At 29.6% G+C, this 27,337-nt stretch overlaps 7 protein-coding genes across 8 annotated transcripts; 5 read left to right on the plus strand and 2 right to left on the minus strand.

Moving 5' to 3' along the window:
* Nucleotides 1–56: 56 nt before the first annotated feature.
* On the plus strand, nucleotides 57–2,865 carry OCT59_005304 (Bifunctional purine biosynthesis protein ade10; the record flags this gene model as incomplete). The annotated part of the gene is made up of 13 exons (XM_025318313.2): nucleotides 57–75; nucleotides 178–304; nucleotides 395–471; nucleotides 536–691; nucleotides 767–909; nucleotides 979–1,135; nucleotides 1,202–1,266; nucleotides 1,349–1,514; nucleotides 1,593–1,678; nucleotides 1,753–1,842; nucleotides 1,918–2,046; nucleotides 2,112–2,387; nucleotides 2,467–2,865. The coding sequence occupies 13 exons, from the start codon at nucleotides 57–59 to the stop codon at nucleotides 2,740–2,742; spliced, it is 1,767 nt and encodes a 588-aa protein (XP_025176539.1). The 3' UTR covers nucleotides 2,743–2,865.
* Nucleotides 2,866–3,219: 354 nt separating this feature from the next.
* Nucleotides 3,220–10,500, plus strand: OCT59_005305 (uncharacterized protein; the record flags this gene model as incomplete). The annotated part of the gene is made up of 24 exons (XM_066138288.1): nucleotides 3,220–3,603; nucleotides 3,715–3,745; nucleotides 3,830–3,918; nucleotides 4,032–4,343; nucleotides 4,423–5,157; nucleotides 5,231–5,413; nucleotides 5,484–5,606; nucleotides 5,684–5,836; nucleotides 5,923–6,109; nucleotides 6,183–6,341; nucleotides 6,425–6,574; nucleotides 6,661–6,797; nucleotides 6,885–6,914; nucleotides 6,979–7,029; nucleotides 7,099–7,314; nucleotides 7,387–7,472; nucleotides 7,551–8,173; nucleotides 8,258–8,377; nucleotides 8,469–8,616; nucleotides 8,685–9,091; nucleotides 9,156–9,378; nucleotides 9,481–9,598; nucleotides 9,683–9,796; nucleotides 9,871–10,500. The coding sequence occupies 24 exons, from the start codon at nucleotides 3,220–3,222 to the stop codon at nucleotides 10,291–10,293; spliced, it is 5,202 nt and encodes a 1,733-aa protein (XP_065997442.1). The 3' UTR covers nucleotides 10,294–10,500.
* Nucleotides 10,501–10,567: 67 nt separating this feature from the next.
* Nucleotides 10,568–11,339, plus strand: OCT59_005306 (uncharacterized protein). 2 transcript variants are annotated; one of them, XM_025318315.2, is made up of 3 exons: nucleotides 10,568–10,804; nucleotides 10,876–10,953; nucleotides 11,029–11,339. In XM_025318315.2, exons 1-3 carry the CDS (start codon nucleotides 10,668–10,670, stop codon nucleotides 11,135–11,137), a joined length of 324 nt encoding a protein of 107 aa, XP_025176541.1. In that variant the 5' UTR covers nucleotides 10,568–10,667; the 3' UTR covers nucleotides 11,138–11,339. The 2 variants fall into 2 exon arrangements, with proteins under 2 accessions (XP_025176541.1, XP_065997443.1); XM_066138289.1 differs by having other exon boundaries at nucleotides 11,067–11,339.
* Nucleotides 11,340–11,371: 32 nt separating this feature from the next.
* Nucleotides 11,372–12,686, minus strand: OCT59_005307 (uncharacterized protein; the record flags this gene model as incomplete). The annotated part of the gene is made up of 4 exons (XM_066138291.1): nucleotides 11,372–11,519; nucleotides 11,598–11,953; nucleotides 12,046–12,174; nucleotides 12,387–12,686. The coding sequence occupies 4 exons, from the start codon at nucleotides 12,684–12,686 to the stop codon at nucleotides 11,372–11,374; spliced, it is 933 nt and encodes a 310-aa protein (XP_065997444.1).
* Nucleotides 12,687–12,879: 193 nt separating this feature from the next.
* Nucleotides 12,880–14,371, plus strand: OCT59_005308 (uncharacterized protein; the record flags this gene model as incomplete). Its single annotated transcript, XM_025318317.2, has 8 exons — nucleotides 12,880–12,970; nucleotides 13,057–13,120; nucleotides 13,194–13,207; nucleotides 13,280–13,376; nucleotides 13,450–13,681; nucleotides 13,756–13,923; nucleotides 13,995–14,170; nucleotides 14,254–14,371. 8 exons carry the CDS (start codon nucleotides 12,880–12,882, stop codon nucleotides 14,369–14,371), a joined length of 960 nt encoding a protein of 319 aa, XP_025176543.1.
* Nucleotides 14,372–14,714: 343 nt separating this feature from the next.
* On the minus strand, nucleotides 14,715–16,690 carry OCT59_005309 (uncharacterized protein; the record flags this gene model as incomplete). The annotated part of the gene is made up of 8 exons (XM_066138292.1): nucleotides 16,513–16,690; nucleotides 16,216–16,363; nucleotides 15,778–15,833; nucleotides 15,411–15,529; nucleotides 15,258–15,328; nucleotides 15,017–15,186; nucleotides 14,835–14,930; nucleotides 14,715–14,735 (listed from the first exon to the last, which is right to left on the minus strand). The coding sequence occupies exons 2-8, from the start codon at nucleotides 16,325–16,327 to the stop codon at nucleotides 14,715–14,717; spliced, it is 645 nt and encodes a 214-aa protein (XP_065997445.1). The 5' UTR covers nucleotides 16,328–16,363; nucleotides 16,513–16,690.
* A 1,636-nt stretch (nucleotides 16,691–18,326) lies between these two features.
* OCT59_005310 (uncharacterized protein) lies at nucleotides 18,327–20,310 on the plus strand. The gene is made up of 3 exons (XM_025309360.2): nucleotides 18,327–18,632; nucleotides 18,706–19,359; nucleotides 19,431–20,310. Exons 1-3 carry the CDS (start codon nucleotides 18,379–18,381, stop codon nucleotides 19,702–19,704), a joined length of 1,182 nt encoding a protein of 393 aa, XP_025176545.2. The 5' UTR covers nucleotides 18,327–18,378; the 3' UTR covers nucleotides 19,705–20,310.
* Nucleotides 20,311–27,337: the final 7,027 nt, after the last annotated feature.

Genomic DNA, 27,337 nt, shown 5'->3' on the forward strand with positions numbered 1-27,337 from the left:
ATAATTCCACATCAATTTGCTAATTGAATCGATTTTTTTACGACGAAACTTTTAGCATGTCTCAACAAAAAATAGGTATGTTCATAATATAAAGGAAATAAAATTCTTTTAATGACACACTGCAAATAAGTGGCGCAGTAACCAAACTTCTTTATCGAAATTCTACCTTCTGCAAAGCAATCCTATCGGTTTACGACAAAACTGGTTTAATCGAACTCGCAAAAGAACTTAATGACCTAAATATACGTCTTCTCGGCTCTGGCGGAACAGCTAAAAAAATCCGGGAGGCAGGTATTCCTATCTCGTATGTAACCGACTACTCTTTTTTTGAATGATTTCTTGAAATATAAAAATTGTATTCTCAGTTATTGTCAACTGCATGTAAATATAATAGGGATATATCGGAAATAACGAACGCTCCTGAAATATTGGGTGGACGTGTTAAAACTCTGCACCCAGCAGTTCATGGTGGTTCGTATTATTTCATCACGTGATAATATAAATGTCTTTTAATGATCATGGTTAAATTACATAGGTATTCTTGCTCGTAATATTCCGAGCGATGAAGCTGATCTTGCTAAACAAAATATCAATAAGATCGACATTGTTGTGTGCAACCTCTACCCTTTCAAAGAAACGATATCGAAAGAAGGAATCAGTATTACAGAGGCTGTCGAAGAAATTGATATCGGTAAGATTTATTGTCCCCGATTATTATACGGTGAACGAAAGGATATATATAATATTCACTATATTTATTTTTAAGGTGGTGTTACTTTGCTGAGAGCTGCGGCGAAAAACCATGATCGTGTTACAATTCTTTCTGATCCCAAAGATTATTCTAAATTCATAGCTGAATTAAAGAGTGGAAGTATATCTGAAAATTCACGTAATTGGTTTGCTTTGAAGGTACGTAACAATTCATTATGTATTATTTATAAAATCTTTAGCATTTAATTACATTAACGTAATATGTAGGCTTTCGATCATACAGCTGATTATGATGAAGCAATATCCAATTATTTCAGACAGCAATATGCCAAGAATATTTCACAACTTACTTTGCGATATGGTGCAAACCCACATCAAAAACCTGCTCAAGTTTTCGTAAAGGGTGGTCAACTTCCAATTCAAGGTTTAATTTACATTTCTTAAAATAGAATATTTGATGATATCATTATTAATCATAAAGTGTTATTAGTTCTCGCCGGATCACCTGGTTATATCAATCTTCTTGATGCACTTAACGGATGGCCTTTGGTCAAGGTTTCTTATGAGCTTTCACGTTAAGCCTATTCAAAAATTTGTCACTTTAATTATATATGTTTTCGTTTTACACAAATATTAGGAATTGAAAACCGTCCTTAAACTTCCTGCTGCCGCATCATTTAAACACGTATCCCCCGCTGGAGCCGCAGTTGGAATCCCTTTGAGTGATATTGAGAAAAAAGTTTATTTTGTAGATGATATAAAAGAATTAACGCCCTTGGCCAATGCATATGCTCGTGCCCGAGGTATTTATTTATTATATCTATGCAACATAAGCTTAATTACAGTATCTTGTTTCACATGTTTCATATATTAATTAATAGGCGCAGATAGAATGTCTTCTTTTGGAGATTGGATCGCTTTGAGTGATACTGTTGATGTTCCCACTGCAAAGATCATATCACGTGAGGTATTGTTGTTTGAAAGTTAGATTTTATAAATTTATATATAAACTGCCTTAAAAGCGATCTATGTCATCGATAGGTATCGGATGGTATAATCGCGCCTGGTTACGAGACAGAAGCTCTTGAAATCTTGCGTAAGAAAAAAGGCGGTAAATACACTGTTCTTCAGGTTGTATTATATTAACTATATATTTTAAAAATCTCGTGACATAAAAATTAAATATGGTTAAAAATATATTATTAGATTGATCCTAACTATGAACCACCAGAATTGGAAACACGTCAAGTTTATGGATTATATCTACAACAAAAACGTAATAATGTTCAAATTGACGCGAACTTATTCAACAATATTACAACAAAGAATAAAAATGTATGCAATCTTTGATTTTATGATGATTTTTATTTTATGTTTTTTTAACTGGTTTAAATGTTTAGCTTCCCGAGTCAGCAATCACCGATTTAATTGTTGCTACAATCTCTTTAAAGTATACACAATCTAATTCCGTTTGCTATGCAAGAAATGGTATGGTAATTGGATTGGGTGCTGGACAACAATCGCGTATTCATTGTACAAGGCTTGCAGGAGACAAGGCAGACAATTGGTGGTTACGTCATCACCCCAAGGTTTTGGCCTTTGATTTCAAGAAAGAATCAAAAAGAGCTGACAAAAGTAATGCAATCGACTTGTATATACTTGACAAAATTGGCGAGGTATATATGAATTTATAAATGTTAATTGACTTCCATTGATTGAAATAATGATTTTATTGCATATTTAATTAACATGTAGGGTTCCGAGCGCGTTGCATGGGAATCACAGTTTAACACAATTCCCGAACCATTAACAAAGGAGGAACGTAATAAGCATTTAGCATCTTTGTCGGGTGTTTCCCTTTCGTCGGATGCTTTCTTTCCTTTCCCTGATAACATTCATAGAGCATATCAATCGGGTGTTTCTTATATTGCTGCCCCAAGTGGATCAGTGCAAGACGACGTAGTTATTAAAGCAGCCGATGAACATGGAATTGTTCTAATGCACACTAATTTAAGATTGTTTCATCATTGAAAATTACTGATCAAGTACCGCAAAGAAAATTCGACGTGTAAAAATAATTAAATTATTATATTTGATTAAAAGCTAAAATTTTGCCTCAATCATTTTTTCTTATGATTCGAATAAAATAACTTCATAAAAGATAAAACGCGATTTCCTGCTCACGTGATATAACTGTTCGCTTGTTAACACGTCTTGTGGGGAAAAATATTTACATTTGATCAAGTGTTAGTATAAAATCTATTAGTAAATGGTAATCTTTAGCAAATCGGAATCTCTGTGGCGAATTTGATCACTGTTAACTACTTTTTTACATTCATTATTTTATTTGTGATACAACTAATATTCAATGTTGTGTAACTTTGTTTATAATCTTTTATTATAAAAACATACTATCAACTTAACATTTTAGCCGAAATTCGTTACCGTATCTGAGAATTTTCAACGAAAAATAAATTCAAGAAAACGTTGACTTTTCTCAAAATAATTATGAGTTCATATAATTACCCAAGAGATCGTTCACATACTTCAAGGTCTTACTCTTCAGACCAACAACCTCAGGGTCAGCCACCTTTATTACCACCACCTACTTCTACACGTTCTTCTTCGTTCAATTTAAACACTTTACTGAATTCCTCCGAAGAACAACCGATTACAAACTATTTACCACCTATAACACAACACAATACACAACACTATACACAACCAACAATTCCTTTTTCATATCATTCTCAGCCGTCAAGTAGTTCACATTACGGGCACAATCATACTGATTATTCCTCATCATTGCCACACTCTGTGCCTATACAACATCAGCCTATTCCGCCTTTTAGTACTGCCAACTGGGAATTTACAGAGTCTCCGACCCGCCAAGTAAGTTTTTAAAGCTTTTCTTTGCGCAGCGCGTATATACTGTAAAATTTTTTTAATCTTATTTAAACAACGTAATTTTTCGGTGTATTTTCTTTTTTTTATTATTGATAGTTACAAAATCCTCCATATAAAATCGATCACGGTAAAACAATTAAAAGCTATGATTGATCTTTGTGTAATAGTTTAGATAAAGATATTTTAACTTTCAAATTTTTCACACATCAAGGACCATCATCCTTACCATATTTCAACTCGGGCGTAAGTCAAGCTCCCGTACACCGTATTCGCGAAGGAACCAGTATAGTTCCACAAGAGGTAAATAAAATCTAATGTTTATTGGATTTAATTCTATTTATGAAAGCAAATCTTAAAATAGTATTTTAATTAATATCTTCTAACTTGCATTATATTATTTATCTTGATTTTAGACATTATTGCGCCCGCCACCTGTAATGTCAATTCCACAACTTTTGAGCGGAGACCCGAGCGAAGATTTGGATTACTCTTATTCAAAATCACAAAATGGTTCTGGTGCATATGACGAATATAGTAGAAGATCAGCGGTAGCGCAAACAACGACGTCAGACAGCGCTGACGACAAAGACAGTGCTGCTACTGTAACTGATGTCAACACTGATAATGATGTAAGAGATTCAGCACAATCGGGGGATACAACCGAAGAAGAAAATCTACTTCCACCGGTACGAAAACCTTCAGAGTCAAAAACCGGATTGCCAGTGGTAAATTATTTAGTTTATAAGAAATTTGTACATAGAAAAACATGAATTTAATATTTCCTTTTATTTTAACCGATCTAAGAAATCAAAACCAATTCAAAATCCTGCACAGACATCATCACGAGCGATACAAGAGCAAGAGTCACCTAAAGGTACAAAAACTACTCATATACCTCAAGCTACGAAAACCAAGCCCGCTCGAAGCCGTAGAGCTGCAAGTTCTTCATCAATAGGCTCAGTATCACAGGCCTCCCAAGCTCAAAAAAATATAAAAACTGTTCGATTACGTAGAGCTGCAAGTTCTTCGTCTCTTGATTCGGCATCTCAAACTTCCCAAGTCACTAAACCTATAAAAGCAATTCGAGTCCGTAGAGCTGCAAGTTCTTCTTCTCTTGGTTCAGTATCGCAGGCTTCTCAAGTTTCAAAGGTACCAGAAGTTATACAACCTTCACCTCAACAGAAATTAAAAATTATTCAGAATCAGAAAAATAAGCAACAACGTTATTCCGTTAATCCTAAGCCACCAAGTAGATTGGAATCTCCCAAACCGTCACGTTCAAATAAGAATATTCAGGCTCAGCGCAAAGACATAGGACATACTTCGGGTTCATCAACGGTAACGGCTGCAGAGATGAAATCAAAATATGCATTAAGTGAACCGAGCAGTGATTCTTCAAGTAGTGATTTGAGTGACACTGAAGATAGTAATTCTGATTTTAGCTTAGAAGGAAGATATAGTGAAGATGTCGTAAAGTACATGATACAATTACATCAGCGTACCAAACGTACTATAGATGAGTATGAAAAGCGATGCAAAGTAAGTAATTTTAGTAATTTAAAATTAATTTTTTCGGTTTAAAACTAAATAAACTTAATGGTATAAAACTTAGGAAAAGAGAGAAAAACTGCGCAGAAAATTTCTAACTCGTATTAACAATCGCAAAGCAATCATTGCTAAGGTAACAGAGACAGATAATATTAATAAGAAACGAAAGCGAGCTCCGCGCAAAGCGAAGAAGAAGCATGATACAAAACGGGCCAAGAAGCTGCTATTTCCGGAAATTGAAACTGAGGTAATAGTTGAATTTAATATATATCTATAAGTTTCATTATTAACATATACGATTTATTATATAATTAAAGAGTGAAATTGATGATAAGAAGCGTGAATCTATTTCTTTGAAGATTCGAAAACAAAAGGAAGCATTAGAGTTAGAAGAACGAAGAAGAATATGGAAAGATATCGTCCGAAATGCAATACCAAGAGTAAGATTTTTACAAACTGGATCATTTTTCTAACAATCTTCTTAAATTGATTTCTACAACTTTTATTATTTTAACAGGTACATAAGATCGTAAATCAATCGATTACGTCACGAACAAACAACGCTCGCAAAATTGCTCAAATTTGTCAAAAAGAAGCTCGTAAAGCTACTACAAAGTGCTACAGATCCCAAAAGGATATTCAAACCAAAGCTAAACAAGCAATGCGACAGGTACCTAATTGATATTCTCTGGTAATTTAATTGATAGGCATAGTGCGTATTTTAAATACGCTTACTGGTTTCTCGTTATCACATAGATGCTGATGTTTTGGAAACGCAATGAAAAAGAAGAACGTGAGCTACGTAAAAAAGCCGAAAAAGAAGCTTTGGAAAAGATGAGAATTGAAGAGGAGTTACGAGAAGCTAAGAGACAAGCGCGCAAACTTAATTTCCTTATTACGCAAACCGAGCTTTATAGTCATTTCGTTGGCAAAAAAATAAATCGTACGTGGATTTTTTTTTGATAATCGCATACTATTAATTTGATATATTCACATTCATATTTTTTTTTTACTAGCTGAAGATGAACATGGAGAATCTTCGGTATCTGTTGTTGCTGTAAGTAGCATTCAAGAAACTGGATCTTCTTCTGACGATACAAACAATGATACAGAAATAGATGCTGAAACCGATTCTCAAGCACCTACTTCTTTCAAAGATATCAATTTTGACGAAGGTTTAAGAATTTAATACTAATTTCTATTAATTCATACTCTATTATCATATTTTAACATTTATTTTAATATATGCTTTTTATAGAGGATGATATCACACTTGCAGCGAAAGCTCGTGCAAGTGCCAAGAATGCTCTTGCGCAAGTTAAGGCACATACTAAGATTTTTGATGGGGAAAGAAAAGCTCTACATATAGCTTCTGGTAAATCTGATCTTTCGCTATCTAATAACGATTGTAAGTTTCTTTTTTATTATTAGTCATTATTTTTTGAACTTTGCTTTTACTAATCCTTCGCTGGTAATTTATAATTCTTTAATAAGTGGATCATATGAACTTCCAAAATCCTTCAAGTATGCCGTCAGCTGCAGAAATAAAACAACCATCTTTACTCGCAAAAGTTACTTTAAAGGATTATCAGTTGAGAGGATTGAATTGGTTAGCTAATCTCTATGAACAAGTAAATAATATATTCATTTATTAAATCCTATATGATTATTAAAAACATAACGTTTGACATTTAAAATTAATAATAAATTTTGTAAAGGGTATTAACGGAATATTGGCCGATGAAATGGTAGATATAGGTTCCCGTTATTTATTTAAATTTTAATGTACATTAATAGTAATGCAATTTATAGGGTTTGGGGAAAACAGTTCAATCCATATCATTGATGGCACATCTCGCAGAAGTAAGTTTCAAATATCAAATTCTATTTTTATTATTAATTAAAATTCCCTAACCCTGAATTTTTTTCAAGGCGCATAATATTTGGGGTCCTTTTTTAGTCATTGCTCCAGCTTCAACCCTTCATAATTGGCAAAAGGAAATTTCAGAATTCCTCCCTAGCTTCAAGACATTACCATATTGGGGAAATCCCAAGGATCGAAATGTATTACGAAAAACTTTAAATAAGAAGAATATGATTTTCAATGCTGATGCACCTTTCCATGTAGTAATTACAAGCTACCAACTGGTAACTACAATTATTAATACTCATATATCTAATTAGTGATTTAATTAATTTTAAATTTATGTACATTTGTAGATTGTTCAGGACAAAGCGAATTTCGAGAGGACAAAATGGCAATATATGATTTTGGACGAAGCACAAGCCATCAAAAGTTCTTCAAGGTAACGATAGCTGCTTTTTGTTTGTGAAACTTAAAAAGTGTTAGTTATTTTAACACTTTTATAATAATATTGTTTCAGTGCTCGATGGAAGACTTTACTAGGTTTTCAATGTCGCAATAGACTACTGTTAACTGGCACACCGATACAAAATAGTATGCAAGAATTATGGGCACTTTTACATTTTATTATGCCAACACTCTTTGATTCACATCAAGAGTTCAGTGAATGGTTCTCTAAGGACATTGAAAGTCATGCTGAAAATAAAGGTTCATTAAATGAACATCAACTTAAGAGATTGCATATGATTTTAAAACCGTTTATGTTGCGTCGTGTTAAGAAAAATGTTCAGAATGAACTTGGTGATAAAATTGAGAAGGAAGTATACTGCCAATTGACTGCAAGACAACGAATGCTTTATCGTGGATTGCGTGAAAAAATTTCAGTGTCTGAATTATTGGAAAAGGCTGCTACATTACCGGATAATGACAGCGTTGATAGTTTGATGAATTTGGTTATGCAATTCCGTAAGGTTTGCAATCATCCAGAATTATTTGAACGAGCAGATGTAGTAGCTCCTTTCTCCTTCTGTAAATACAGTTTGACTTGGATGATCTCGCGCGAAGGAGATAATTTATATCTTCCTTATTCAACAAAAAATTTGATCAAATACGAAATACCTAAAACAGTATATCGATATGGCGGTTTGTAATTCTCAATAATAATATTTGTAAATAATATTAGTACTCGTAATAATTTTTATTTGTACGTTTTTATGCGGACTATAGGTATTTTAAATATTCCTAGCCATCATTCTAATGCAGGATTCCGAACTAAAACATTTAATCATTTGATGAACATTTGGCGACCTGATTACATAAATGAGTCCTTGCGCGATAGTGAAAGTGGCAAGTTTAAATATTAATAATTTACATAATTTTTCTAAATTAATATATTAATCTTTAATTCTAAAATTCTAATATTATTTTAATCTCTTAGACACTTTCACTTTCTTGAAATTTATTGATACATCTCCTTCAGGAGCATCACAAATTTTCTTTGGGCATATAATAAAAAGATGGATTATCCACCTTTTGCAAAGAACACAGTGTTCGCGAAGAAGATTTTACTTAACTCAGGATGAAAGGTAGTAAATGAATCTTTTTTTTTTATCTGAACCATCGGTCGATCATAAATTCATTTTTTTTTTATTAGTTATCAAGACGCGCCGGTTAATACTTATGCTCGCTTTTTGATCATGGAAACTTCATCGTCGATATCACCCATAAATGCTGATGAGTCATCTGTATTGGGTAATTTGACAAATATATTTGCACAATCATCACAGTATGAGCTTGCTGTTCTAGATCCGTGCTATATACCAAAGGTGATCGCTCCACCTATTGAGTTTGTCTGTCGTGACAAGTGTTTTTACAATGATAAAGAACGGACTATGTTTGATAATTCAATAAGAGCTACTCTAATCGGGGTCGATAAATTATTGAGTGAGAAAGACCGAGTTTTCAGTCCTATTGGTCAATTCTTAACAGGTCCCGAAGGAAAAAGTATAATTGGACGACCATTATTACGAGGCCAAGGCTTTTCACATATGCGTGTTCCAGGTATGCGTAACTAAAATCATTCTTTTTATATTATAGAAAGTTAACTTAAATTATTATTTCCTAGCTGTGAAAAAATTAATTATGGATTCAGGAAAATTATACAAGCTTGATAAACTGCTTGAAGAACTTAGAGCTGGTGGACATCGTGTCTTAATTTATTTCCAAATGACACGCATGATTGACCTAATGGAAGAATATCTCTCATATCGCCAGTACAAATATTTGAGACTTGATGGTTCTTCTAAGATTTCAGATCGTCGTGATATGGTCGAGGATTGGCAAACTAAGTAAGTATTATTACGGCACAAAATCATCCAGGTGAATTTTTGCCCAACGTTGCTACTATTCAATTTGGTTTCAAATCATAAACTATTGTTAAATTTATTTAGGCCCGAAATATTCATATTCTTATTAAGTACACGCGCTGGTGGACTTGGCATTAATTTGACTGCAGCGGATACAGTCATTTTTTATGACAGTGATTGGAACCCTACGGTTGATCAACAGGTACATGAAATCTTTTATATAATAATTGTTCAATATAACATATAAATTTATAACGTATATTAATATTGCTACCATCTTTTAAAGGCTATGGACCGTGCACATCGTTTAGGTCAAACAAAACAAGTAACAGTATACAGACTCATAACAAAAGGCACGATCGAAGAGAGGATCTTACAGCGAGCCAAACAAAAAGATGAGGTAGTCACCTTAGGTTATTTATATCATATATAATTATTTTAAACTCATAAAATTTCCATTATTGTTAATAATAGATCCAAAAGGTTGTTATATCTGGTGGTGAATTTAAACAAGTGGACTTTAAGCCTCGCGAAATTGTATCTTTACTTCTCGAAGACGATGAACTCGAAGCTAAACTTCAATTGAAACGTAAGGCCGAGGAAGAAGACATCAAGAAAAAGGGCCGTTCGTTAAAGCGTCGTAAGAAGGACGCGCCAACCACAAGTTCTGTAGTCGGGTCATCAAAGAGCCTCGAAGACTTATGGCATGAAGAAGAGCCGCCAATGGCAGAAACGGAAGGCAGTGGTGTTACAACACCGGCTTCTTCAGTTGGAGGAAAAAAGAGGAAGCGAGTTGCGAAGGCAGCTCCAAAGCCAGCACCTACAAAACGCCGTTCCACTAGAGCCACTCGTAGCTCTAAGACTCCTGTCTCTGAACCTATGAACATTGATGCATAAAATAATTTTCCTTTTTTTAAAAAATTTTAATTTTACATTTTTTTTGCAGTCCTACTCATCGAAATTTTACACAATGGGCGGGATCACTTATAATAATCGTTTGTCAAAATAAAATAAATGACAAATAAATAAATAAATAAATAATATGTAAATTTTTAGAAATCACCATTACACTATTAATAAAATCAAGCTAGAACAGTAAATTTTATTTACTCAAATATTTACGTCAGTGATTACATATATTTCTAATTCTAAAGTTTGATTGGTCGATAACGCGTTTTATAATAACTCAAACACCACCATCAGATATCTTTTATTTTCTACTTGTTCTTTCCTTTTCATAACCGTTAAAGAAATTTTTAACATATCATAAAATGAGTCAACAGTCTGCTATCGTACAAGTAGATCATAACTCACTCGATAATTCTACAAATTTTATTGAAATACAGGAAATGCACATCCGAAAATCCGAACGTTCTAGAGAAATCTTACCACCGAAGACTACACAAAAGTAAGTTAATTAAAAGAAAAGGAGATATAATGTGCATCTGAAATTAATTATTCTTATTTTCTTTAAAAAAGTTTCGTTTCTCCGACAGATAGAAACTTGTCACCATGTACCAAGCTGTTGCAAGCAAAAAAAGAAAAAAATTGCAAAAAGTATATTTCCAATGCAATTTTTTTGCTCTACATAATTATTTTAAGTATTTTTTGTTTCTAATTAGATATTTATAGTTTTAAACCAGTATTTCTTAGTAACATTTTCACTAAAGCTTTGAAAGAAGATCAAGAAAAACAGGCCAAAGCTGAAGTTTCTAATATGGAATCATCCAAAGATATATGATTATTTATTCTTACATTACAGTAAGAACAAATCGTGATTTTACTAATTCGACATAGAATAAAAAATTGGAGCATATTTTCTTCATTTTATATGTTCACAATGTTAGAGTGATTAAACATTTATCGTACATTTTTACTTCAGCTTTATTGTTAAAAAAGAAAATTTTATTACGAATAAAACTATATTAACTTTAATATGAAATATATGACACAATGGACCTATATTCAGGAATTCTCAACTCTTTGAGTTGATATTACGGTCACATAATTCTGGCCAAGAACATTTACAAATTCTATCTGGGTTAACTGTACGTAATGTAAGCGAAATTCTTTGTCCACGTTCTCTTACCTGTCCATTTTCTAATAAATCACTTTTTCGAGCCCTTTTGAAGATAAGAAAGAAAAAAATACTTTGTTAAAATAAAAACTTCGTAAGTTCCAATTTACATCCCTATACAAACCTTACAGCATGGCTCCAAGCATATCTTACATCATCTTTAAGCATCATTAAAGATCTTCTTGGTAAATCAATATTTACTACTTTATCAGTTTTTAAATTCTTAAATTCCATTATAACAGGATTTTCTAAACTAAAAGCAATAACATTTGGACCAAAAGAAGAATGATGATCCATATGAGGTGGAATTCCCGTGCCAACTGGATAAAGTTGTATAGTCAATTGTTCAAATTTAGGCATTGAAGGAAATAACTTATTTAATTTTTCAAGTAATGGATTCATATACGATGGAAGTTCTAAATTTGATAATTTTGTTCCAACTTCGTTTAAATCATAATTAAAAGAGTAACCATAATGTAACTAAAAAATAAAGGAAATAAATTAAATTCGCATCTGATTTTTTTTAAAAAAATCTGGGTCCCAGTTAATTAATAAATAAAACAAATACATACAACAATCCGATCTTGAACTGGAATCCATGATTTTGTTGAATATACATGTTGTAAAATGTTTTTTTCTTGTTTGACCGTAATAAAGTCTTCTATTAATATTAGTCCTGGAATTTCAACTTTGTCTGAATTCTTGATTTGGTTTATAAAATTGTTATATGTTAAATTAACATATTCAATAAACATCATTTTTCCATCTAAATCATCGCATGGTTTCTCATTAAGTGTTTCCCTTGCACGAGATGCATCAGAAGGTGTATTAAATATAATAAAGGAATATGGCTGCAAAAATGGTAAATAATAATCAAACAAATCTAAATCTTGAAATATAAATGATAGTTTACCTTGCCATGAGTTAATTTTAGTCCAAGATAACCATTAAAAGACTTGAAAATATTAGATATCTTTTCTGTAGTTACTCCTCCGATACCACCAAAGCAAATGTTAGTTAAACATAAATACTGTGTAGGTTCCGAAGAAAAGATTTTTTTAAAAGGAGCTTTTTCAATTCTTTCTATAACTTGTTGAGCCTGTAATTTTTTTAATTGGACTTTTTTTAGTTTTCTTAATTCGTTACGTGTTAATAATGAAGAATTATTATTTTCTCCTTTTGATAATGATGTAGATAAATCATTTTCAATCATCGAATTGTTGAAAAAAAAAGATGAATAGATTTAGATTTTTCTTATCAAAATCCACTTACAAACCAAATTTATTTATGGCATAATGACAAAATATTTGCATGTGATTTTTTTATTGTTTATGAAAAAAAAAATATATATATATATCTCGCGTTCATTAATAGCTTTTTCTTCATTCTTTAAAACGTATAAAACAATGGCTTCTCTCCCTACACCAATTACTCCCGTTACGTCCGTTACTCCTGCTACACCTACTACTACAGCTGCTCCTGTCAAAACTGAAAAACGTAAGCTGGGAAAACCCTAGGTTATTTTTTTCTTTACATAAATAATCGAGGGTATTAAAAGAATAACTTATTTTGGTCGTCATTAGCTCTTCCGTTCTTATTTCATTTTACCGCTGGAGGTATAGCAGGAACAAGTGAAATTCTTGTTATGTGAGTATTAATACTTTTTTCTTAGACGCATAAATATAAAATTTACAATTGAAAATTTTATCTTTAATGATAGGTATCCGCTTGATGGTAAGAAAATTATAAATTCCTCAATTGATATAACAAAACAATAATTGATTTATTTTCAATAAACTACTTTAGTTGTAAAGACAAGGTTTCAGTTACAAGTTTCTGGTGCAGGAGGAGAAGCATATACTTCAATTATGGACTGTTTCAAAAAAATTATTAAAAATGAAGGGTAATTATTATTATCATTATTATTTAATGACTAAATCTAACTAAATATCTATTTTTGTTTGGCGGATCATTAGATTTAGTAGACTTTATAGAGGAATTCTTCCTCCAATCCTTGTTGAAGCACCAAAAAGAGCAATAAAATTTTCAGCTAATGAACAATATTCTACTCTATTTAAAAAAATTTATGGGAAAGACAAAATGAATCAATCATTATCTATTCAAGCAGGTATTTCTGCTGGTTGTACTGAAGCTGTTGTTATCGTACCTTTTGAACTTGTTAAAATTCGTCTTCAAGACAAAGGAAATGTAAGTATAAGGTATGATAAATTATTCTATAAGATAAATTAAATTATTAATTTTTTAATTTTTTGAAAAATTAGGCAGGAAAATATAACGGTACATTTGATGCGATAACAAAAATTATCAAACATGAAGGTCCTTTAGCTTTATATAATGGATTAGAAGCTACAGTATGGCGTCATGCTACGTGGAATGGTGGATATTTTGGTGTTATCTTTTCTATTAGAAGATCATTACCAAAAGCAGAAGTTGGTATTCTTTTTTCTAAAAAAATTATATATCTGATATATATTTATATTAATAAAGTTTTCCCCTTTAGAATAAACAACAACAACTTAGAAATAATTTTATTGCAGGAGCAATTGGTGGCACAGTTGGTACAATACTAAATACGCCTTTTGATGTAGTTAAAACCAGAATTCAAAATGATTCTGGTACTGTTAAAAAATATAATTGGACTTTACCTGCTGTTAAAATTGTCGCACAAGAGGAAGGGTAAATATAAACTAAAATATTTTTTAAAGAATTTGAATGATTATTAATAATGGTAATAAATCATAAAAAATTTTTTTTCACAGTTTTGGAGCTCTCTATAAAGGTTTCGTTCCTAAAGTACTTCGTCTTGGACCCGGAGGCGGTATTTTATTAGTAGTATTTGATCAAGTAACAACATGGATGAAAAAATATTTGTTGTAAAAAAAAATAATAATTTAAAACACAAATATTCCGTAAATAGAATAAATAGAAAATGATTTCATTTTATTTAGCTTTTTATGCTTATTATAATACTATAAAAGAAGTTATAAATATGTAATATATATATAGCATGTATATTATAATCTGTACAAGATTATAACTTAATTTATATTTATAATAAAATAAATCAATAATGAGTGTTAATTTTAAGAATTGCCTGAACGAAGAAATGCCACAATAATGTATAAACTTTACACGAATAAATTTAAAATATTTCAGCTTCATAACATTAACCCTTCACCTAATAACAAAATGTTTAATTCTTTTGCCAATATATTAATTTCTACTCCTCGATATTATTTAACTATAATAATAATAATAAACACATTAATGATATACTAACCTTAATTAAACTAATATGAAAAATAGACATCCAGTAATGAATGAATGAATATACACATACACTTTTGGTTTTTTTTTCTTTTTTTATAGAAAAAAAAATGAATTTTTCTATTTTAAACCTGTCGATTACCAACATTTCATTTAAGTTGTATTCGCGCTATTAACGGAACCATTATATTGAGAAAATATGGGCTGCGCCGCGTACGCGAGATTTTGCGGTTGTGATACAGAATTATTACTCACATTAGGTGGTTGGCCGGTTGATGGATTACCATATGCTTGAGCAACAAAATTGGTAAATTGTTGTGTACCAAATGGTTGTTGAGATGCGAAATGTGACATTTGTTGCTGAAAATAAGGAGTTTGCAAAGCATGATAAGCCTGGTTCATTCCCAACCGAGTTCCATATCCACCTTTTAAAAAAATAAATAAATAATGAATAAATAGATAAATAAGGTAAAATTAATAAAGAATATATTCTTACCAGTATTATTATAAGTAGTACGATTTGTATCGACACTAAGGTAACTAAAATTTGTTCCAATATAATTGTTGCTGAAATTATGTTGAATTTTAATCTTATATTTATAAAAGAAGTTTTTTTTTAACCAATTTTTAAGTGAAAAAGATGACTCACTTGTTAATTCTTTTATTACTACCAGGAGCATTCGGATCTCCTTTAACTGAAATTCCATTTGGTCCACTAACATTAGCAGCTTGAAGGCCTTTTGGGCCTTTGATCAAGTCAAATTCCACCTGTATAATATAATCAATATACATGTTAATATATACATAAATAAATCTTTATGTTAAGTGTGTGTGTAAAATACAATTATAATTGATAATAATTAATAATTAAACACATACATCCTCTCCCTAGAAATATGAAACGAAATATAAAAAAAAAGAGACGAGAAAATATAGTAAAATAGTATATTATATTAACGTTAGTAATAGAAAACGCGAAAATGCACTGAATAAACTAGAATTTGCACTTATGGTACCTCAGCAAGACTCTTAAAACCACCATTGTTATGAATTGCAGTATGATGCACAAAAACTTGAATAAATTAAAATTCAATATATAAAAATAAAAGAACAAATAAACAAAGTAATTACAGATTATAAAGTATGTTCACATATATTAATAAATATAAAAAAGCAATTATTTGATTAAGAATTTTAAAATATGATATGCAGATTGGTACAACGTAAAAAAACTTCAGACGTGTGCACAGGCCAACATTTTAATCGAGACACAAAAATATGATGAGTCTGCGCCACATTTTAAGTAAAAAAATATCATTATTCCTTTTTTTGGAATAAAAAAAAAAAATTCTCAAATTCAAAGATTTTCTTGAACGCTAAAACATCAAAGCATGATAAAATGCGCAAAAAAAGTAACAATTATAAAAATGATTTGAATAAAAATATAATCCCACCTTCTACTTTTTCGCTAATACCGAGATTATGAGGAATGATAAATCCGTATCCTTTCTGGCAGTTGAAGAACTTGACTTTACCTTGCTTACGACCGTAAGGTATTGTGTTCATAATAAAAATCACGCGTTTAATTTAAAGTTTTATTAGCTACGAGACAAAGTAAAATATTATATATTACCGAAAGTCGAGAACGCAAGTTACAAGGGACAAAATTTATATTAATAATAAGTTCTAAAAAGACCGAGTAACTCATAAAAGGTCATAAAAAACATTTTCAAAAGTGGTTGATAACTTACCAATTTTGAGATCTCGAAAAGGTAGGTATTATATATAAAATACAGAGTTTAAAGAAATACGAGAACAAATTGTAAAAAATGTAAAAGAATTATAAATTAAACAAAAGGAAAATGAAAGTTGATATATTCTTGCGGCTTAGAAAATGTCCTATGACTTTTCAAATAAAATAAGAAAAAAAAATCTTTTTTTTTTTCACTAATAAAATTGGTGAATGATCGTTTAATATATATATATACTTTTGATAATCGGTTTAATCGGGTACTATTAGTAATTTAAAGGATATATGTTGCGTCATAAAGTAGAAAAAATGAATCATAAAAATTGATTCGTAGGTGGCAAATGGCAATGAAAATCAGAAATAAATACGATAAAATCATTAAATTTAAAAGCCTATTTTCTCAGAAAATTTCATTACATTATCTGTCAATAAGATGTCAACCTTCGTTTTGTTGTAAATAACAAATTGTTTTAATCACTATAAAAGATTAATTTTGATGATTAATAACAAAAATCAAAAATCACACAATGGTAATTTTTTTAAAAACAGTGTCGTTTTATTCATTCACAATTATCCAAAAAAAAAATGCATCTTATTATGCAACTTATAACAATATCCGGAAATTTTAAACAAAAGGTAATAAGGAAAAATATGAAAGACGAGGCCAATAATACGGAAATGATTGTCATAAATAATTTTATTAGTATTTTTTTTCCATACAATTGAAAGTTTTGAAAAATCAATTTTATGTTCATTTTTGTTCATTTTGGAAATTTTTAAAGCGAAAACTTAAAGTTAAATTCTTGAGTACATTAAGTACATTACGAAAGTTATAAAAAAAAACTCGATAACAAATTTGTCATAAAACTTTTCGTTATTTACCCATTTATCGCAGTAAAGTTTTCAAGCATTTGTTAATAATTAAAATGAATCAAATTTACTGCCTAGTCATCTAGTCAAGTTCTAATATAATAGAAATAATTCGTAGCATACGCATGATCAAACACAAAAACTGTGGCGAATAAACCGAAATTTCATTCGGCGACTACTATCGGTCCAATTAATAAATTAATTCACACCCCCCTACGTTTATGTTACATCTATATATAAGGGGTTCGTTTATTTATTTTTATTTTTATTTTTATTTTATTTTATTTTTTTTCTTTTCCGCCACACTTATTATTATTAAAAACATTTGATTTATCTCTTTCGCTCCATTAATTGTCAAATAATACCGATTTAGTATTGAGTGCGTGCAAGGTGGTAAATGTGAAAAGGAACTTAGATATAGAATTTTTTTTAAATTTTGATTTCTTCACTGCAAAAGGAGGTTTAAAACGCATATGGAACAAGGCTTAGAGAAGTAAATAATTCGGTGAATAAAAAAATGTTGCGATATCGTAACTATACCATATGTAGATAGCACGAATTTTAAAAACGGAAACTAAAAATAATTCATGCACATAATTTATAAAGAACAATAGGCAAACCAATTTTTCTTAGTAATTTGCTCAAATTATTTTTTTCCAAACAGATAGGAAATTCCCTTTTTTTTTTCAATGAAAAGTTCTTCTTGTTTATCTGAATTTAATTATTTCGGAGTTATTTTGTATGCCACTTTTCTACTTTGAACGAATAGAACTTTGCCAACTAACTGAATATAGTATAAAATATCCAAATCGGATAGTCTAATGTTACAGGTTTTGTATTGAAAATTATAGATCGTACAGCTGGAACATAAGATATGCAAGATACGGTGATACGAACTAATAACTGTTGTCCTTCCTTAATCAGTATTTAAAACCGAAATTTTTTAGAAAAGGGTCTTTTCTATTATTATCATTTTTTAAAATTCGAATATCAAAAGATGTCAAATAGAGTAGATAACCCAAAAGTGTATAATCCTTATTCATATCATCGACCACATTTTATAAGATGGAGAGGTTCAGTTATTCCTAAAGTTCTTCCATCAACTATTGTGGTCACTTTACTCGCAGTCATTGTTTGTATTGTAAATTTAGAAACTAAAGTAAAAATAGGTATTCCATCAACCTTTATTCCTGTGCTTGGTTTTGTCGTTGGTTTATTATTAACTTATAGAACAAACACTGCTTATGATAGGTAAGAAATTATAAAAAAAACAAAATTTTTAATATTAAGATTTCTTCAATTAACATATTATCTTTTATTTTAGATATTGGGAAGGAAGACGTCTTTGGGCGGTAATGGTTGTAGCTATACGTAATTTAACTAGAAATATTTGGATAAATATAAAAGAAGATGACGGAAAAAGCGATTTGTTAGAAAAGAAGACAGCCATTAATTTATTAATAGGATTTGCGGTAGCGACAAAACACTATCTTCGTGAAGAAGATGGACTTCTTCATGATGATCTTAAACCTTTAATTTCAAATATTAAATCGAATTTACCAGGGTTTAAACCTTTCAATGAAATGGATCCATCATCCGAAGTTAATCATAATCTTCCATTAGAGATTACTCTCTATTTATGTTCTTATATTGATAACAAAAGACAAAACAACAAAGTTGACGTTCCAACAACAAATTCTATGTATGGAGCTTTAAATACGTTGATTGATTGTTTAACTCAATTTGAAAGAATTTTAAGAAGTCCAATTCCTTTAGCTTATTCTATTCATTTAACTCAAACTGTTTGGATTTATTGTCTAAGTTTACCTTTTCAATTAGTTGATAGTCTTAAATATATAACTATTCCTATTGTTTTCCTTGCTTCATTTATCTTAATCGGTATTCTGCACATTGGAGGTGAAATTGAAAATCCTTTCGGTTATGACGAAAATGATTTGGATTTAGATGATTTCTGCGGGTAAAAATTTTTCTTTTGAATTTAGTTTACCTTACAAAAAATTATAACTTATTTCCTTTTCCTTTTCTTAGCACTATTAAACGTGAACTTGACATAATTACTTCCCGCAAAAGACCGACCGTTAGCGATTGGGTATACAACCCTGAAAATCATCCGTTTGGTCGAGAAGAAATCACTGCTTCCGAAGCTCGTAAACTATCTATAGATGAAGTTCGTAATTTGCTTTATAAAGAAAATGAAAGAAATTCTATCGAAACTAATATTATTCGAGAAGCTATTCAAGAAGAGAAGGATGAAAAGGATGAAAAGGATGGAAATTCCAATGTCACAATTAAAGTGGACTAAAAAGCAGCTAGTATTTATAAAAAAAAATTGTAAAAATTAATTTAATAAAAACATTTACACTAATTAAATATATCTACGCTCCTGTCAGAATCGGGGAAAATATATTAATAATAAAGAACAATACATAGCTTTATTATATATCACTGGGTACATCTGCAGGTCAGGTGAGGTGACCTTATAGGAAAATTTATGTATAGATTTTCGTCAATAAAAAAATTATCAACAAGTGTAAAATATGGTAAACCTGTCACAGAAAAAAGTTTTTCGTCCTATATTCGAGTATGGAACTTTTCTTGTATCGGATAATGATCAACGCACCATACAGTGCGCATGCAGCTCGCATACATTTATGATTTATCTCCCTTTCATTGTATGTAAAAAAAATTGATTCCTTCGACTGAATATTACATTAATCGGTAGGGAGGTGCTTAATTTTTCTGGAGTATTATTGTATTACTTATATATACAGAGAGTGGTCAAAATTATCCGATCACTTTTCAAAGTAAAAAAAATTTTATATATATAATAAAACTTAAATATAATTTTATTTATTAATTTAAATAAAAATTAATAATAAATTCGCAATTCTGAAGTATGTTATTGATTAGTTCTACCCATAACATATAAAATCTTATGTTACACTATATATATTAAAACCTTTCTTTACCATCACCCCCTAAATATTACATAATAATTTATTATTTCTGTAACCTGTTACGTTGCAACAGGATTAATTATGCACTCTCAGAAAAAATATATTAAAAGAAAAAATTAGTAAAAAAAAATAAATAAATAAACATATATAGGAGGTGAAACCAAAAATTTTTTATATTAGCCCTACGCATAGGTTTTTATGGTAATTTGGTTAGTATACATTGCGCAAAAAATTGAAAATCACCCTCAAAGATTTCAGGGTGGAATCATACACATGATTGTCTAACTGAAAAATGTTTTATTAAAGAGAGTATTCTGTTTCTCTTCTGAAGAAACAAAGTTTCAAGGATATAAATTACCATGAAATTATGTAATACTAAATGTATTGCATTAACTGGATAATACATGTAATTTCCGTCACGAAATCATGACGATTGGCTAAAATACATCTGCTAAAAATCACGTGCACGTTCCAGATCTCACCGGTCACGTGGAGTGAAATTTTAATTAACTACTCCACCAAAAAATTTTCGGTAACGTGACTTGATGAGTTTTATTGGTCAGATTTATTTTGTACAACATTATCTTAGAAAAATTTTCTCGGCTTTTTTCAAGAAAAAAAATAAAATAAGGAAACATTTATCTTAAAAATACTTGTAGATTTTATAAAAAAAAAATTTTAAAGAAACGTTTAATTTAAACATTTCTTATCAGTTATAGTTCTTTTTAAAATAAGTAAATAAATTATTTATTATTTTAGAAATTTAACAACAAATCTTCGTGTTTTATTTATATAATTTAATAATAGTAATAAAAAGATAATTTTTATAATGTATTAAATGGAAAAATCTTATTCTTATTCAAAACTTGATAGTTTACAGTACCTTTATACGCCCAAGGTTGTAAATAAATTTTGTATTTAATATAAAAAAACGTGTTTTTATTTTCACAACAAAATAAAATACAATAAGATTAAGAACATAGAATAAAGTAAACTATAATAAAAAAGAATAATATATATTTCAAGAGAAAAAACATGCAAATACAAAACAGTTGGAGTGAGAAGTAAGAACTATGAAAAATATCAAATATATCTACTATTTTTAGATTAGTAGTACAAAGTCACGTTACCAAAAATTTTTTGGTGGTGTTCTTGAGATAGTTATTTTAATTGGTTACAATCAAAGAAAATTTAAAAAAAAATTACATATCAATGCAAACTCAATTTTAAGGCTTATTATTTTTTAATGTATAAAGTATTTACGGTAATGTATTAAGTTTTTTTACTTAACATTATAATGTATTATAAATAGTGACAAGAAAATTGTACCCAACCCTTATCAGAATAATCAACCTGTAATCGAAGTTTTCTAGGATGTTTAGGTAATATTACTTCTTTAATCTTTAATTTTTCTGGTGTTTTCATACATTTTGGAATTGTATAACTATTTTAAGATCGCCTCCATTTAAGAATGATTCAGTTACTGAAACAGACTTAACAGACTACTTTTGAACTGCTTCGCAATTTTCTTGGCAAATTGCCTTGTAAAGAATAAATATATTACAATTATAAGCATTGTGTGTGGGATAATAACTAAAAATAATTAATAAGTACCTTGAAGTTTAAAACCGCTATTAGAAGCATTAAAACATCTGGAAAATTTTTTTCATCATCAGACACCTGCATTGACTCACTACGTTAAATACAGCACACATAACTAAATGGATTATCAAAACATCATCAGCCCTAGATATTTCAGAGTTGGTGAGTAGGATAATCACTGTAAACTATTCCTGAATAAGAAAGAGATTACGTATCTGAATGAATTACCCCTACGGTTTGCAGCTTTATGCTATTATCTACTTTATTCATAATTTTAATAGCATATCTTTTAAAACTTTGAGAGTTTTTATACTTGACTCTTTCAAGAATTTAAATTCGTGATTATCAATCCATATTTTCCTGCTTCCCCAATTCCATATTCATCATTTTCTTGTGCATTTTTCCTGTCAGTACTTACAATGTTTACATACTCTCTCCAGCTTTACATAAATAAATAAAAAGCTACCCTTTTAGTTAGAAATACAATGGACCTTATGGCATCAAAAAAGAATATATTTAGAGGCGTGCAATGGTGTTGTCGTTATAGGGACGGGACAGTCCAATGCGTACGGGACGGGGATGGGACAGTCCAGGACACGTCCAAAGATTTTAGCAATGTCCGGGACATTTGGACATTAAAATCACGTGATCTTAATTATAAATTATAGCCCATTAGGTGCTGTCTTGATAAGACAAATTGTAAACTTGGACAATTTTTGGACGACGCGAACGAAGACGGACAGGACAATATCCGGGATTATTAAAATTTTGTGGGATACGTCCCATGTACAACACTGGAGGCGTGCCAGAAATCACGTGATTATGCTCAATTAAAGACCTGACCCCCACCCACCATGTAATTGAATTCTGATTGGCTAAAAAAATATATATAATACTATATAATATATTATATTAATATATATATATTATAATACAATTAGTTTGCTATCTAATAATCCAATTTGCATAAATTTTTTTTGTTTTGTAGTCCCATTTATGTTTTATAAAATAAATAATAATTCATTGAAATTGGACTGCTAGATGGTGAAATAATTGCAAAAAAGCTTATTAATAAATAAATTACTATATATTATATATACAGTCAGCCCCCTTTATAGTTACATCCCTTCCGAAAAAAAAGGATGTGATTATAAAAAAAGTCATATGTTGTGACTATAGAAGAGGTTTTTCTAATATATTTATTAGTACATTAGGCCAAAATATGGTGTGCTTATAAAGGGGAATTTTATATGTTGTGATTATACAGGGTAACTATATAGGGGGTTGACTGTATATTATAATACAATTATTTCACTATCCAATAATCCAATTTGCATAAACTTTTTTTTGTTTTGTAAACCTCTTTATGCTTTACAAAACAAAAAAAAAATCATTAAAATTGAACTGCTAGATAGTAAGTTAATTGCAAAAAAGCTTCTTAATAAATAAATTACTATATATTACATATATATTATAATACAATTATTTTACTATTCAATAATTCAATTTGCATAAACTTTTTTTTTTGTAGCCCTCTTTATACTTTATAAAACAAAAAATAATTCATTGAAATTGGACTTTTAGATAGTGAGATAATTTCAAAAAAGCTTCTTAATAAACAAATTACAATCCCCTCTTGATATAACGAACCCTGCATCCCAGCCGATCAGGACTTCATTATAAGCAACTTCTTTAACACTATAACGAATTATTCAGTATAGGTATATTGGTCATATAGATAAGGTTGCTTGTCTAAACCTCTTCAAAATCCTACGATTAGTTTCATTAAAATTTTACTATAGATTTATTATAGTTTCAGCAGAGTTTTGGCAGTTTTGGCATTTATAATAAGTTTCTGCAGTTTCACCTTTCTCCAAAGTTTCGCCAGTTTTTTAATATAACTTTAATATAGTTTTGGCAGAATTTCACTTTTCGGCAAAACGCCATCTTGCCTAAACCCCTAGGTTTCGGCAAGCAACCTTACATATAGATCATGTGACTTGCTAATCTAATTACTGATAATTCAATTACTAACATTTTTTTTATTTTTTTTATTGTAGTGAACTTCCCAGACTTCAAAATGGTCGCCTGAAACGAGAAGTAAGTGGGAATAATTCATTTTTTTTATTAATTTCATTTAAGAACATTTACTAATGTTCTTTTTTTATTTTTTTTATTGTAGTGAACTTCTCGGACTTCGAAATAGACGTCTGGAATGAGAAGTAAGTGGGAATAGCTCATTTTTTTTATTAATTTCATTTAAGAACATTTACTAATGTTCTTTTTTTATTTTTTTTTATTGTAGTGAACTTCCCAGATTTCGAAGTAGATGTCTGGAACAAGAAGTAAGTGGGGAAAACTCATTTTGTTTATTAATTTCATTTAAGAACATTTACTAATGTTCTTTTTTATTTTTTTATTGTAGTGAACTTTCCGGATTTCGAAATAGACGCCTAAAATGAGAAGTAAGTGGGGACAATTCATTTTTTTTTATTAATTTCGTTTAAGAACATTTACCAATGTTCTTTTTTTATTTTTTTTATTGTAGTAAACTTCCTGGACTTTGAAATGAATGCTTGAAACGAGGAACTCATTTTTTTTATTAATTTCGTATAACATTATTTACTAATGTTCTTTACTATCAGTGGTGATTTTTTTGGTAGTATTTTATAATGCTTTTTAAATAATATTAATAGGAATTTTTGACATGTCATGTAAATATCATATTTAATAACATATATATTAATAAGTCTATTAACAAGTATGATATTTAATATTAATATTGTAACTAATATAAAAGGATAATTGTCATATATTACAAAATTATTATTTTACATTTCATTGTAATATGGTATTTTAATATATATTAAATTATAATAGCAATTATATTGTCAATTATTTCAAAATATACATTATAGGATTATTATATGATAATCAAAAAAATAGGCACTGATAGCTAAGTTTCTTTTTTTAGTTTTTTATTGCAGGGAATGCTTCCTGAAGTGTTCTACTTTTTTTTGTAGATTTTAGTTTGGAACTTGAAAATGGAGACCGATGAGTATTTTTAAAGGGTTGGAAATGGGTTTTTAATTTTTTTATGTAAAAATGTTTATTATAATTCTTTTTTTGTAGGAAATAATTTAATGTTGTTTACAATAACTGACTATATAATAAATAAATAATTATTGTTTTTTAATGATATGTTAATTTAATCAGAAGTATTCTTTAAGGTCCTGTTACTACTGTGATAAATATAAATTAATAACAACTCACATCGAATCCTAATACAATTAAATTAATGTAAATTAACATAATTCTGCCTAAATAGGACCCCAGATATCTCCAAAACAGGTCATAAGTCACACTTTCGGCAGATTGGCCCATTTTTCAGGGGCTCAAAAAATCGTTTTTGTAAATATCTCGGCATCCAGTGGTCCAATTTTGATGAACATTTTTTTAAATTGTAGAGCTAAATGAGGGCTACAAAATAAAAAAAATTCATTAAAATTGAATTACTGGATGCTGAGATATTTACAAAAAACGATTTTTTGAGTTTCAGCAAAAAGGGGTGTTTTTGGCCAAAAGTCCATTATGACCTTTATATTAGATATCCGGGGTCCTGCCTAAATATTAAATAAAATAGCCAGAATTATCAATCCTAATACGATCTTGATATGATTCTGATCTATAATTTAAGTATAAAATACGGGAATGATGTTTAATGTCATACAATATTTGTGCATTAATCTAATTATTAATAAAATTATTTAATTACATACAATCAAAAACTGCAAAATTCTTTGTTATACTGAAAAAAAATTCAGTATAAAAAAAATCCGTTATATTGAGAGGTATTTTTATATAAGCAATTTACACACTTTACTTCATACTACATTATACGGTAAATAAATAGTAAACTTCATTATATCAAGGTTTTTTTTATATTTAAAATCAGTACCATACTGAAAATCTGTTATATCGTGTTATTTGTTATATAGAGGTTCACTGTAAAGAGGGAGACTGTATATATTATTTACTATAAAAAATATACTATTACCATAAAAGGTATATTATGATACCTAATTGCAGGACTACTAAATCACGTAATTTTTGGCATGCCCCTTACCGAACAACTGAGATTCCATTCAAACCAAAAAAGCTCTGATCAATAATAGCATTCTACATATAGCAATTAAACAGGACCCCGAAATATACATAAAAGGGTCAGGTCAGAGTTTGCGTATAATGAGTCAAAAAAATCATGTAGATCATTCCTTTTATGGATAATCCCAGCCAAAATAATATTTCCTAATTTAGATAATGGCTGAAATTATCGTAATTCTGGCCCTGAAAGAATGCGTATTTTGGACCACTTCTGGACCTGACCTCTACATATATATTTCGGGGTCCTAATTAAACCACGCTTCCAAATTTTGATTCTTAAAATTATCATTATTGATCTCTCTTATTAAGGTTGCCAGCCTAAATCTCTCCTAAATTTTATGATTAATTTCTCCAAAATTTTACTATAATTTTATTATAGTTTTGGCAAGGTTTCAGCAGTTTCAACCAAATAATAAAAAAAAAAATAAAACCAAAACTAAGATTCATATATACTTATAAATCTTAGTTCTTTTTCATTCTTCAGAATTTGGAAATCTACCTGATCCTAAAAATAAAAACAGTTATTAGTAATCGTTTATTAATAATATTATAAAAAAAAAGAAAAAAATCAAGATTTATAATTAATAGTTACTTATGAATCTTGATTTTTCATTCTTCGGAATTTGGAAATCCACCCGATCCTAAAAAAAAGTAAAAAACGGTTATTAGTAATCGTTCATTAATAATATTAAAAAAAAAAAAATCAAGATTCGTAATTAGTAATTATTTACGAATTTTAATTTTCCGTTCTTCAAAATTCAGAAATCCACCTGATCCTAAAAAAAAGTAAAGAACGGTTATTACCATATATCGCGGGCCATAGTACCCCCCTATGCATAGTACCCCCTTGAAAAATTTCATAGAATTGTATGGTACCTAGAATGATATTTTACAATTATCTCATGATCCAGTGATCAGATTTGAGCCATCTTTTTTTTGTTTGATAGCTCTCATTGAGCTCTACAAAATAAAAAAAATGATCTTTCAAATTAGACCAGTAGAACGTGAGATATTCGCAAAAAATGGAATTTTTAAGCTTTGTTTAGTACCTGGGAGTACAGGGTCAAACCCCCAATTTTTGCAAGATACCCGGGGTACTGTGGCCCGCTATATACGGTAATAACTGTTCATTAATAATATGGTGCGTACAGTCTAAAGCCACCACTTTTTTATTTTTTGGCCGAATTTTTATAAAATCACGTGAGCAAATTT

This window comes from Rhizophagus irregularis, chromosome 13, assembly GCF_026210795.1.
Source record: "Rhizophagus irregularis chromosome 13, complete sequence".
NCBI lineage: Eukaryota > Fungi > Glomeromycota > Glomeromycetes > Glomerales > Glomeraceae > Rhizophagus > Rhizophagus irregularis.